Below are 14,458 nucleotides of genomic sequence, written 5' to 3' on the forward strand. Positions count from 1 at the left end.
TAGGACCGAGATGAGAAAAACATTTTTCACACAGAGTGATGAATCTCTGGAATTCTCTGTCACAGAAGGTAGTTGAGGCCAGTTCATTGGCTATATTTAAGAGGGAGTTAGATGTGGCCCTTGTGGCTAAAGGGATCAGGGGGTAAGGAGAGAGGGCAGGTACAGGATACTGAGTTGGATGATCAGCCATGATCATATTGAATGGCGGTGCAGGCTCGAAGGGCCGAGTGGCCTACTCCTGCACCTATTTTCTATGTTCTATGTTTCTAAACCAGCATCTGCAGTTCCTTCCAGCACCTCCTGGGAGGACGCGCGGACAGTTCTCTCCCTCCCCATCTCCGCCCTCTGCCAGCGCTAAGAAATCTCTCAATGATTATTTGCATTCAGGTGACATCTTAGTCGCAAGAAAACATTCCAATGCTCTTCAGACAAGCGTTGACCTGCAGTAAAGAATAGTGAAAGACCTGGATACAACTCCACTAACTCTAGGAATCAGTCCCGACCCGCATCGTCATATATCCATGTTCTCCAGAGATGCGACCTGACCCGCTTGTGTGTGTCTTTTCTCGAGAAACACAGACTGAGCAAAGCGACCCCCACATGCACCACCAATCTTCTTCAAGGATCATGGCCGGCATTCAAGATGCCCCATGCAGTGGCGGACTGGCCAGGGTGTCAGCTTGCCCGATGGCAAGTGGGCCCCTGATGAAGTGGGCCCCCTATATCAAGTGGGCCCCTGATGAAGTGAGCCTCCTTTGTCTCCTGGCAACCAATATTTTTAGACCCAGTCCGCTACTGGCCCCATTGTCAACCATAATATTGCTATCAAGTATACAAGTCACTACGACCGCCATTTGCTAAGAAGGAGAATATGCCATTTTGTTTTTTAACAGCGCACACTCGTATATTTTCTTCTAATCCACACTTCCCACTGCGATCCCGTGACAACCAGTGCACCGCGGACTGGCACCTCCCGCTGCAAACCCAGCTGCCACCGACACATCGGCGAGGCGCTGTACAAGGCGGGCTGCAAATCCAAGTGCCACCAAAGGGCCGGGGAGGCGCTATTCCCCGCCTGCCATTGCGCGTGCGCAGGTTAGCGTGGAGGTAATGGCGGCCTTGGAGAGAAGTACCAGGGATAAGCTGCTAGGAGTGTTGGATGATGTGGAAGTCTTGTGTAGGTAAGGTGCCCTGTTCGCGAAACGGATATAGTTCGAGTGCTTGGGGCCCCATGTTTGTGCCCTTCAAAGGGATGTTCCGACATTTCCTGGAGTTGCTTGGTAATGATGGAGATATACAAGGGGGAAAGATAGGGGTAGGGATAGAAGACTGAAGGAATAGTTTGAGGCAAAGTACTGAAGACGACCACAGGGATTTAGAAATGGATTCAATTATTTGCAATTAATACTGCACCTGGTATCCCAGAAGTGAAAATTAGGAGGGGGCGCCTAAAAGATTAGAAGCAGAAACCTTCATTTTATTTTTTTTAATGTAAAACGTACTATGATCTAGGAAGCTGTATACCAACAGCAGAAAAGTAGAATTAGTCGGGTAACCGTTTTTTGGTTATAGTTATAGACAAAATGCGTAAAAGAACTGGCAGCTCTAACTGGGGATCTCTGAGATGCTTTAAACCATCATGATGAAGGCATATGTGCATGTGCTATTAACACCACTCTCAGTAGCAGTACAGGGTTAAATGACATACAATAAGTACTTAAGCTGTCACAACCAACAGATCAGATTGATGTTTTGCTCTCTTACTGTATTTAAATGCAAATAGTAGTGCTGAGTTAAAGGGAGGAGGTAAATCCAAACATGGTCCACAGAGCTGAAATCCAAAGATGATTTGAGAGTGATTAATCTTGGCACCAATGAAGCATATGATGGGTATGGCGTCAACAATCCTGGTAAAACTGAAGTCAATGGGCATCAATGAGAATGCACTGTGCTGATCGGAGCCATGCCTTGCATCAAATAATACATCTGTGGTGATTGGAGGTCCATCCAGTCAAAGGACATCACTACAGGAATTCCTCAGGGCAGCGTCCAAGTCCCGGGCATCTTCATCTGATTTATGAATGGCCTTTCCTTGCATCATACAGTCAGAAAATTGGGATGTTTGCAGCTGAGTTCAATTGAATTTTGCTGCAATTTGGCAAAACCAAGCATCCCAACCCATCGAGCAAGACCAAGACAGCATTGGTAAATGGCAATTAATAATCTGGTCACACAAAGCTGGGCAATTGCCAGCTTGAACAAGAGTGAATTTGACATTGTGTCATTAGGATCAGAGCCCCCACTATCAACTACCTAGGTCACTTGACCAAAACCTAACCTGGACTAACCACAAATGCCATGACTACAAAGGGATTAGAGGTTGGGTATCCCACCGCAGGTGGTTCACCACGTGCTTTTTCATTACCAACATGGTGCAGGTCTGGACTATAAATCAAAATAAATTGCAGATGCTGGAAATCTGCCATTAAAATGGAAAATGTTGGAAACCGTTATGGTCAGACAGCATTTGTGGAAAGAGAAACAAAGTACTGCAACAGCCAGACCTGGGGCAAGCGAGCCGACCTGGGAACTGCAGCCATTCGCGTGGCACGCAGCAGTCCTGGGTGTCACAGCCAGACCTGGGGCAAGCGAGCCGACCTTGGCGCAACAGCCAGTCCTGTGGCACGCAGGTGACCTGGGAACTGCAGTCATTCGTGGGGCACACAGCCGACCTGGGAACTTGCAGCCAGACCTGGGTAAAAACATGAGAAAATAATTCCTCCTCTTTCTGTTCACTGGAGAATGTACAACAGATGGGTATCTTTGGGTGTTCCTTGTGATTGAATAGTTATAAATAAAGTTTGAAGTTTGAATGAAGGCTATTATGCATTTGGGGAAAGTTATATAATTGATGAGACAAAATAGATCTAATAGGTACTGGGTAATGCCTTGCATTAGGGAAATCTGGCATTTGGGTTCAAATCCAGCAATATTGGATGATGAAAGTTTTCTGTTTTACAGTATTTTGAAGTAAATTTAAGAATCCCAACCCTGCTATCCGTTGATACATCATTTGTGAGTAGACTATAGACTATAGACAATAGGTGCAGGAGTAGGCCATTTGGCCATTCGAGCCAGCACCGCCATTCAATGTGATCATAGCTGATCATCCCCAATCAGTACCCCGTTCCTGCCTTCTCCCCATATCCCCTGACTCCGCTATTTTTAAGAGCCCTGTCTAGCTCTCTCTTGAAAGCATCCAGAGAACCTGCCTCTGAGGCAGAGAATTCCACAGACTCACCACTCTCTGTGAGGAAAAGTGTATCCCTTCTAAATGCCTTACTCCTTATTCTTAAACTGTGGCCCCTGGTTCTGCACTCCCCCAACATCGGAAACATGTTTCCTGCCTCTAGTGTGTCCAAGTCCTTAACAATCTTATACGTTTCAATGAGATACCCTCTCATCCTTCTAAACTCCAGAGTGTACATATGATTTGGCAAAAATAAAATCAACCAATCAATCAGTTTCACGGTATGGTCGGCTGGCCTGGGGAATGTTAGATTGATGTAATAAAAGCTGCTCCTCTTTGGTCCTGAGAAAGCTATATTGTTGGATCACAATAGAAGTATGTTTATATTCCTTCTAGCCATGTTGTCCTTGAGCTAGAAATGTTTCATGTTGCTGGTTTCAAAAAGTTAAAGTCAATACAATGATGAAGATAGACATCATTCGCATTGAGAATGTAAAAAAATACCTCACTTGATTAGTGCAGGTACCTGAAATTTATTTTTCATGATCAGGGCCCAAACTTCATTTTAAATAGTAATTTTTCTCTTTATCTTCAGGGAATTAATAGAAATTCTTGCATTATCAAGAAACCAGAAAATTGCACAACCAGGAGAAGAAAACCACGTAAGGAATTTTTGCATATTCTGGTAGAGATTTTTCCTCTGGAGTCCAAAATCGCCTTATCTGAAAAATTCATGCATTATTTCTCGAGTTATTAATCAAAATGTGCACAAATCTGCAAAGACATTGGGGGGGGGGGGGAAACGGCTGGCTTTCGCTGATGATGTCACAATGGGTCTGCGTGCTGCCGTCTTGGATCTGCGCGCTGCGAGTGACGTCCCGTCCCGTCCCCCCCCCCGGTTATTCAAAAGTCACAGCCCTCTCACCCCCACCTCTCCCTCCTCCCCCCCATCTCTCCCTCCTCCCCCCACCTCTCCCTCCTCCCCCCACCTCTTGTTCCTCTTTCCTCCCCCCCTCTTCTTTCCTCCCCCCCTCCTCTTTCCTCCCCCCCCCTCCTCTTTCCCCCCCCCCTCCTCTTTCCTCCCCCCCCTCCTCTTTCCTCCCCCCCCCTCCTCTTTCCTCCCCCCCCCTCCTCTTTCCTCCCCCCCCTCCTCTTTCCCCCCCCCCTCCTCTTTCCTCCCCCCCTCCTCTTTCCTCCCCCCTCCTCTTTCCTCCCCCCCTCCTCTTTCCTCCCCTCTCTCCCCCCTCCTCCTCTTTCCCCCTCCTCCTCTTTCCCCCTCCTCCTCTTTCCCCCTCCTCCTTCCTCCCCCCTCCTCCTTCCCCCCCTCCTCTTTCCCCCCTCCTCTCTTTCCCCCCCCCTCCTCTTTCCTCCCCCCTCCTCTTTCTTCCCTCCCTCCTCTTTCCTTCCCCCCTCCTCTTTCCTCCCCCCTCCTCTTTCCTCCCCCCTCCTCTTTCCTCCCCCCTCCTCTTTCCTCCCCCCTCCTCTTTCCTCCCCCCTCTTCTTTCCTCCCCCCTCCTCTTTCCTCCCCCCTCCTCTTTCCTCCCCCCTCCTCTTTCCTCCCCCCCCCTCTTCCCTCCCCCCCTCTTCCCTCCCCCTCCTCTTCCCTCCCCCATCCTCTCCACTCCCCCCTCTTTCTCTCTCTGCCCCCCTCTTTCTCTCTCTGCCCCCCTCTTTCTCTCTCTGCCCCCCTCTCCCTCTCTGCCCCCCCTCTCCCTCTCTGCCTCCCTCTCTGCCCCCCTCTCCCTCTCTGCCCCCCTCTCCCTCTCTGCCCTCCTCTCCCTCTCTGCCCCTCTGGTGGCCAGTGTGTGTGTGTGGGGGGGGTGGTTAGTGTGTGTGTGTGAGGTGGCTAGCGTGTGTGTGAGGTGGCTAGCGTGTGTGTGAGGTGGCTAGCGTGTGTGTGAGGTGGCTAGCGTGTGTGGGGGGGATGATTAGTGTGAGTGACGCCGCATTTCACACCTGCCATCAAGAAGAAGGTATGGGAGTCAGAAAACTGTAATGCCCTGGTTCAGAAACAACTTCTTCACAACAACCATCAGGCGACTGAACATTACGAACTCCATCTAAACTCTGAAATGCGAACTGCCTTGGTTGCATTAGGGACTTCGAGCATTGTTTTGGTTTTTTTGCACGATATTGGGTTTTTACTGTATTGCAAAATTAGCTTGCACAAGTAACTGAAAAATGTTTATCCATCTTAAAATTGATTTCCGTTTCAGATCTTGAATTTACTGATTCAGAAGGATGGAGAATTCCAAGAAATAGTAAAAGTTGCATTAGAGCAAGGTAAAACCCAGGAGGAAATGCACATTCTCGAGAAAGAGATGGAGAAACGAGATGGTGACATCCAGCAGTTACAGAAGCAGCTCAAAGAGGCTGAGCACGTATTAGTGAGTTATAGCTGCATTAAAAAAAAATCCTTAATCTGTAGAAAACTTTTTGTTGGAATTTGATAATTGGCAGATGATAATTATCTCCATAACTTCAGTCGGATGTACTGGCTTTTAATACCTCTAGTGATACTGTATTATCCAGATAATCTATTTCCTAAAACACAGTAAAACCGTTTATACTTTATTAATCTTGTAATGCTTGTGCTCACGCTCTGTCAATTCTGTTTATATTAAGAAATTCTCTCTACCTGGATAACATGCCACCAAAATTCATATTTCCTTCAGATTTTGTCAACAATATTAAGTTAGGGGCATTGGTTTAATACAAATCTGATGGTAGTGTCACTCAGCTTTGTTTATAAGAAGCACAGACCAGCATCGACCTTTCTTCCACTCAATATTAAAATCTGGTCAGCTTTGGCTCTGTTGTAAAATTCACTCTGCAGTCGTAAGGTGTGGTTCCCAGTCCCAAATCAGAAAACGTACACATTTGTAAGCTGTCCATTTACTGAGGAAGCATTGCCTGTTGAGGTGTTAGTTTCAGTTGAGACATAAAAAACATTTGATATGCTCTTTCAGATAGATATAAAAGCTCCTTTACTGTTGTTTCAAACAGGAACAAGGGCATTATCAAAGGAAACATGAAACTAATGTCACCAAACTGATAATCTGTGCTGACATAGTGCTGTTTGTGCACTTACTCAAGACAAATTGGCTGTCTCATTTTGTGTAGGAAAGAACTGCAGATGCTGGTTTAAATCGAAGGTAAGACACAACATGTATCTCAACGGAACAGGCAACATCTCTGGAGAGAAGGAATGGATAACATTTTGGGTCGAGACCCTTCTTCAGACTGATGTCAGAAGAGTTAGCTCTCCCGTGCCTGTCCCGCTGAGTTACTCCAGCATTTTGTGTCTTTCCTGGCTGTCTCAAATCCTATATTGATTTTGTTGAGTTTCAAACTGTGGTGCATTTCATATTTTATTAGCATATAAAGTGTTGCTGTGTATTTTTAGATCCCTTCGTTCTCCTTCGTTAGCTATTGCAGCACCACTGAGATCAGCTAACTCAGCACAGACCAGGAATCATTTGTTGAATCATGGTCCCCGTGTCAGCTAACCCATCAGATATAATTTGTATTTTCTTATAATATAAAAAGCTATTCTTATAATATAGAAAGCTTTTCTTATAATATAGAAACCCTTCATATTATGCCTCTCAGAACCTTGCCATTCCCCCAAATTATTTCCATTTACCTGCCATCCACACTTGCTTACTTACACCCCTGATTTCAACTGTTAGTCTTTTAGCCATTCTTGCCATTCTCATTTGTAGATATACAAATAAGCTCCTGATACATTTAATCCATGCATATAGACATAACACAAAGACTTAAATTTTGGTAAATGGTCTAGTTGAAAAGCATTGCTTCACTCTGTGGTTGCAATGCATTAAGTGCATTTTTTTTCAACGGATTCTGCCATTCGGTTTTAAAAATAGATAGTAGACTTTGTTTATTTCAGAGGCAATGCTAAATTGAGGAAGCTTTGAAGTACAGGTCCACCACCAATTTTCCGGCAACTGGTGGTCTGGTCCTTTTGTCTGGACAAAATTTAGAGAGAGTGCACTTGAAATCCTCCCTGGAAGTCTCCCCAAAAATGTGGTGCCTAGGCCAGGTGAGGCGGCAATCCTGACCTCATCGAGGCTTCCGTGCCGACTGCGAGTCAAATCTGCCTCTCACGGTGGCGCAGCAGTAGAGTTGCTGCCTTACAGCGCTTGCAGCACCAGAGAACAGGGTTCGATCCCAGCTACAGGTGCTGTCTGTACGGAGTTTGTACCTTCTGCCTGTGACCGCATGGGTTTTCTTCGAGATCTTCGGTTTCTTCCCACACTCCAACGAGGTACAGGTATGTGGGTTAATTAGCTTGGTATAAGTGTAAATTGTCCCTATTGTGTGTAGGATAGTGTTAATGTGCAGGGATCGCTGATCAGTGCAAACTCGGTGGGCCAAAGGACCTGTTTCTGCTCTGTATCTCTAAACTAAACTATTCCCCAAAATGTGGTGCGAAGGCCAGGTGAGACGGACAATCCTGACCTCATCGGGACTTCGGTGCCGACCAGTGAGTCAAATCAGCCTCCTGCAGCCAAGGCTTTGAAACACCAGCCCGGCTGGTGCCGGCATATACGTTCCCATAACCAACTTACTAGGCGGACTTTGCAGGAACGTATCTTGGTCCCTGGGAAACATAGGCAGGCCATTCTGCTACTGTTGGACTCCCCAAGAAGCTGTGACGCCTGTTGGTCCAGCAAAATGGCTAATTCAGAAAGGCTCTGGAACCAAGGGTGCCGGAAAATTGGTGGTGGACCTGTACTTTGTGTGCCTGAAGAAACAAAATCCTCTGGCTTAATGATTTAAACTATATTTGTACTCAACAACAATCTAACCTATGGTTTGTTGCCTATTTCTATAGGTAATATCAAACAAATGATTTCTACCAGTTTTGTAGATCATTTAGCTCTTCACCAACTTGTATTGAAATAAGTATGTAAATATAGCTTTTGCAATAATATAAAATAATATAAAATATATGGTTGCCAGTATCTTCTTCTATTCAATCCAGTTACATAATGCATGAACCTGAGCAATTATAGTGTTGTTCCAGGTAAAGCTTGAATAGGAATTTTGAGGACTATTCTAGATCCGGAGATGCTCCTCGATATTGTTTTGCTGCACATGACACGTGGATGCAGAATAGGATAACAGATTAATGCTCAACAATCTCAGGTGATCCCAACTAATCTTTGGTGAATGACCGCAACACAATCTGATGGTGGTTTATCGGATCAAGATATTGGTCCGTTTTTTCTCTAAGACAAAGGAGCTATAGGGCACAATGGCTTTTCCTTTTCCACAAATAAGGCATTTCTTCATATACTGACTCAATTTTCTGATTCCAAGGAGTTAGTGAGGATGTGACTAGATGAAATATTAATTCTGATGTTAGTACATTCAGTCGTTGAACCTGCTTTGGCTAACTATTTGGTTGGCCAATAAGATTTTCTCCAAGTTGAACAAATGTACTTTAAAGAGGTTTCTACTGCCAGGTAGTGTGTTCACCTGGTGCTGCTTTAAATGCACACAAAAACACGGAAGATATCAATAATAGACATTTCAGTTCTTAAAACTGATTATTTTAATCAGATTTTATAACGGGCATTCAGCATTATTTTGAACCTTTTGAAAGCAAAGGAATTATGTTTTGATCTTCTGTTTCTTGGATATTTCTCTAGAATCATGTCATTGTTCAAGCTTAATTTCATCATCATTAGATGTCAGTCTTCCATAAGACTTCGAAACTAATGGAACTGTAAAGTGGTTGATTGTAATTCTAAAAAAGATGCATTTATATCTACAATTTGTGTCAGTAAGGAAATAATGGAAGTTGATGCCCAGTAAATGAAATACTAAATACATCCTTTTTCTCCCCCAAGGCAACTGCTGTGTATCAAGCCAAAGAGAAGTTAAAATCTATAGAGAAAGCAAGAAAAGGTAGATATAATTAAAAATAAAATTACTTAAATGTTGTACATTGCTACAACAGTGCAGAAGCAATTAAGCATGTCTTCTATTGTAGACATTTTTTCAGAGGAAATTTGTAGATTGTAAATATTACAGTATGCTTTTAATAATTGTATAATGATACTGATTTTCTGATTTCAATTGTAATGTCACTGTATTAGTTTTTCAATTGTTCACAGCAAATTCTGGACCTTCTGTAGGAGGAATTATGATGCTAATTCTTTTGCATGTTTACTGATGCTGACAAGAATTAAAACATATTTGACAACATTGAAAAAACTACAGTGATCATTTGTAGAGATTTTCTGCAAGAAAACGACAAGAAAATATTCCCAATATTATTTAAGAGTTTGGATCAGCTGAATCTGTTTTTATTTCTGAGATCAGATTGGAAAGGAATAATTGTTCAATTTTCATTCCAGGTGCAATCTCGTCTGAAGAACTTATTAAATATGCTCACAGGATAAGTGCCAGTAATGCTGTAGCAGCACCATTAACATGGGTGCCAGGTAGGAATTAAAATGTATTTGATATTCAATATTTTAATTATGCCATTGTACTAATGCCCTAAATATTAATACCCATTTCACATTAAATATTCCTACTTATGTTTAAACTGTTAAATGTATTATATTTCCCCTCAATGCAGGAAAAGCAGCACTGAATGTATGAAATCATAGAAAGGTGCAGGACAAGATATATTATACTTGTACCTTTTCCCTGTGGTGTTAATGGCTCACTCCTCTTATTTTTGAAAACTCTGAATTATTTTTCACCATTGTTTATAATATGATATTTTATCAAATAGTCCTCAATGTCTTCCCAATAATCATTCTTGTGAATGCCTTGAATCTTCCTCCTGACCTGAAGTTTATTTTAATCAGCACTGAAAAACAATTTTGTTGTAAAACCTTCCTTGTTCTGCAATTGGGTCACCTTGTGAAATATCACACTGAAAGAATAAAAATCAGAAATATGTGACCTGCGTTTATAGTTTAAAAACACGTTAGAGAAACTCAGCTGGTCATGCAACATCTATGGAAGGAATGAACAGACAACGCTTTGGGTTGGGCCTCTTCTTCAGACTGATTGGAATAAGGGAGAGAATGCTGGAGATGGGACAAACCGTGGGAAGTGATAGGTGGATACTGGTGAGTGGGTAAGGTGATTGGCAGATGGGTGGGGTAAGTAACGAAGGCTGGAGGTGAAAAGGAGACAAAAGAATTCCAGGTAAGAAAGAGAAAAAATGAAACCTAAGCCAAATGAAGGGATGTGGGTGGAAGGAGAAAGGGGCAGTCATAGAAATGTGTGCGCAACTATATTCTAATTTTCAATGAGCAAGTCCTTGCAACCTATTTAGTCGCACACTGAATATTATTATAGAATAGTGAAACAAGGTTTGCTTTTTCACACTAATGAATGAATGAATAAGTTTATTGGCCAAGTATTCACATACAAGGAATTTGCCTTGGTGCTCTGCCCACAAGTGACAACATGACATAGTGACAGTTAAGAATGATACATTAATAATAATAATAATAATAAAACATTATTGATTAAACATGTGTTTATTGCACATTGGGAAGTCTTCTGATTCTGATATATGCTTTGATTTAGGTGATCCAAGGAGACCATATCCTACTGATCTGGAAATGAGGAGTGGAATTCTGGGTCAGCAAAGTAACCTTTCAACCAATGGAGTAAATGGGCATTTACCTGGCGATGCATTGGCCGCAGGCAGATTACCAGGTAACATCTATTATGCATAGATTATGACAGCAGGTAGTGGTGTTACCTCACAGATCCAGCGACCTGGGTTCAATCCTGATCAAGCATGTCTCTGTGGAGTCTGCATGTTCTCTCTGAGATTGCATGACTTTCTCCAGTTTCAGAATGCTCTAGTTCCAATTTATGTACCAAAGACATTCTGATTGGGAGCATAATTGGTTACTGCAAATTACTCCTAGCTGTGGGTCTGTACCTGCATATGGACTGGGGTACCCGAACGTGGCGTTGAAGGACGAGAAGCCAAAGCAAAGAAGTCAAAGCCAAATGGAAACTGAGCCGAAACGCAAAATAACCGAAAGCATACGAAGCCGAAACGCCAAGTAACCGAAAGGGCGGGACGCCTAAAAGCCAACTAACCGAAAGGCTGCGTCGCCTAAAAGCAAACTCACCGAATGGCTGCTCTGCCGAAACGCCACCTAACCAAAAGGCTGCGTCGCCTACAAGCCAACTAACCGAATGCCACTCTGCCGAAAAGTCAAATAATGGACATGACGTCGCCGGGGGGCGGGACTTGTAAACGATTGTTCCAGACCCCCGCGTCCATCACAACACTGGCCTGTGAAGACGGGAGGATGGGGGTCATTTTCCCACACAAGCCATTATTTGACTTTTCGGCAGAGCAGCATTCGGTTAGTTGGCTTGTAGGCGATGCAGCCTTTCGGTTAGGTGGCTTTTCGGCATCCCGCCCGTTCGGTTGGTTGGTATTTCGGCTTCATATGCTTTCGGTTTGTTGGCATTTCGGCTTCGTATGCTTTCAGTTATTTGGCGTTTCGACTTCGTTTCCATTCGGCTATATGGCTTCGACTTGTTTGCTTCGGCTTCTCATCCTTCGACGCCACGTCCGCATATGATGGACTGGACCTGTAAGGATAACAGATTTAATTCCCATGATAAATCGAATATCACTGTACCTTAATTGGTATGTGACAATAAAAAACCTTGAACCTTGACAACAGAGGACCAGATTGGGTTGTTTATTATGCTTTGGTAGTTTCAGCGTCAATTAAAAAAAAATCATTGAATTGCATGAATTTAAATCACCTGAATGATCTGGTAGAATTCAAACTCTACTTTCAATAATTCAGTAATTATCTACCTTAACTTAACTATTATGCTGTATGGTGGAATAATCATTCCGCAAGGAATTTGGGTTTTATTTTGGTGAGTAAGGGTAAGAATGGGATAATTTGTGTCTTTGCTCCAGATGGAGCAAGTGTTTGAGAAAACAAGGCATTTGCATCTATTGCAAACTCATTCTGAGACTTCAGTTTTGGATAAAATACAACCATGGTCGTTTTAACTTTCGGTATTTCTGTATTTCAGATGTACTTGCTCCTCAATACCCATGGCAATCAAATGACATGCCCCTCAATCTATTGCCTCCAAATCACAACAATGATTTTATGCTGGAGCCTCCCGGACATAACAAAGAAAACGAAGATGATGTGGAAGTTATGTCAACTGATTCTTCAAGCAGCAGTAGTGACTCTGACTGAAGACTGTTCCTTCTCATTTGATATTGTTGATGCAGAATCGATACAAATATATTTATATTTTGATAACCTTTGTTGTGAGATAGATAAAGTTCTGTGCATGACTGAAATGATACTTAATGTGTTTTCTGCACAGCTTAATTTTCTATCCAGTTTATTTGTATTGCTCATGATGGAAATAACACTAAATTAAGAAGTCTTGGATTAATTTATTCTCTAAGACTTTCAAGTCCTAAAATATAGACAAATTTGTACTTTCACATTAGTATATGACTTTTTCTAGGGAAAAGGGTGAAAATATATTTTCCCCTGAAATAGTTCAAAACTCTCCCAGAAGTTTATAATAACATGATGCAGTAAGGACAACTGCAGAAACTAATGATATAGAATCTCATTGCAGTTTTTAGTTGTTGCATACCAGTTATATGTATGTTACTGATAATGAAATACATTTTCATAACAGGTTAAGCTGTGACAAAAAAAGAAGCCAGGCCTTTTTTTAAGATGTTTTTTGAAATCAGTGTTTTTACAAGGATGACTTAGCAATTGTGTTAGAACTCATTTCCCAAAATATGAGAATTCCATTCTCCCTCCTCTTCCAAACATTTGACACCTCTTGTCTCTGAGTCCTAAAGTACTTTTCTTTTCATAAGGGCAGTTAGACTGATTATTTCACTGTGACATAAAATGTGTATGCACAATATTGTTTGAAATCTATATTTTGTGGTTTAAAAATGTTTTCTATGTTGTAAATAAATACTGTCTTTTACACACAGACAAATATATTTATGGGGATATTTTTAATTGACTGACAATGCATTGCAGCCTGGATAGAGAAACATTTAAAGAGCCTGCAAAATTAACATAGATGAAGCCCATCACAACCCGTCAGCCCCATTCTCCTGTTTTCTTATTACCTGTTCCTTGTACGCCCATGTATGCCATTCCCCTTGATTCTTCTACCACACATCTACATTGGAGGCACTTTTCACAACTTAACCTGCCAGTCATAAAAGATAGGAGGAAACTGGTGCACGTGGACAAAATCCAAGTGGTCACTGGGAGACTCCAGACAGACCTCCAAAGGTCAGCATTGAGCCTGCCTCACTGAACCTGTGAAGGAACTTCTCTACTAACTGCTACCCTGCCAATCATATCATTCATTGAATTATAGAGCGATACTGCATAGAAACAGGCCCTGCTGCCCAACTTGCCCATGCTAACCAAGATACCCCATCCACACTCGTCCAACCAGCCTGTGATTGGCCCATATCTTTCTAAATCTTTCCTTAAGTTTCCAAAAGGTGCAGGAGTAGGCCATTCGGCCCTTCGAGCCATTCAATCTAAACATGGCTGATCATCCCTAATCAGTACCCCGTTCCTGCCTTCTCCCCATATCCCCCGACTCCGCTATTTTTAAGAGCCCTATCTAGCTCTCTCTTGAAAGCATCCAGAAAACCTGCCTCCCCCACCCTCTGAAACAGAGAATTCCACAGACTCACCACGCTCTGTGGGAAAAAGTGTTTCCTTGTCTCCGTTCTAAATGGCTTACTCCTTATTCTTAAACTGTGGTTTAAGAATAAGGAGAATTACCCCTGGTTCTGGACTCCCCCAATATCGGGAACATGTTTCCTGCCTCTAGCGTGTCCAAGCCCTTAACAATCTTGTATGTTTCAATGAGATTCCCTCTCATCCTTCTAAACGCCAGAGTGTACAAGCCCAGCTGCTCCATTCTCTCAGCATATGACAGTCCCGCCATCCCAGGAATTAACCTTGTAAACCTACGCTGTACTCCTTCCATAGCAAGAATGTCCTTCCTCAAATTAGGGGACCAAACCTGCACACAATACTCCGGGTGTGGTCTCACTAGGGCTCTGTACAACAGCAGAAGGACCTCTTTGCTCCTATATTCGATTCCTCTTGTTATAAAGGCCAACATGCCATTCACTTTCTTCAC

General features: G+C 42.9%; 1 protein-coding gene across 1 annotated transcript; it reads left to right on the plus strand.

Moving 5' to 3' along the window:
- Nucleotides 1-882: 882 nt before the first annotated feature.
- med4 (mediator complex subunit 4) lies at nt 883-13,278 on the plus strand. The gene is made up of 7 exons (XM_033032846.1): nt 883-1,181; nt 3,846-3,912; nt 5,467-5,637; nt 9,133-9,190; nt 9,643-9,729; nt 10,838-10,969; nt 12,332-13,278. Exons 1-7 carry the CDS (start codon nt 1,111-1,113, stop codon nt 12,502-12,504), a joined length of 759 nt encoding a protein of 252 aa, XP_032888737.1. The 5' UTR covers nt 883-1,110; the 3' UTR covers nt 12,505-13,278.
- Nucleotides 13,279-14,458: the final 1,180 nt, after the last annotated feature.

This window comes from Amblyraja radiata, chromosome 14 (assembly GCF_010909765.2).
Source record: "Amblyraja radiata isolate CabotCenter1 chromosome 14, sAmbRad1.1.pri, whole genome shotgun sequence".
Lineage (NCBI taxonomy): Eukaryota > Metazoa > Chordata > Chondrichthyes > Rajiformes > Rajidae > Amblyraja > Amblyraja radiata.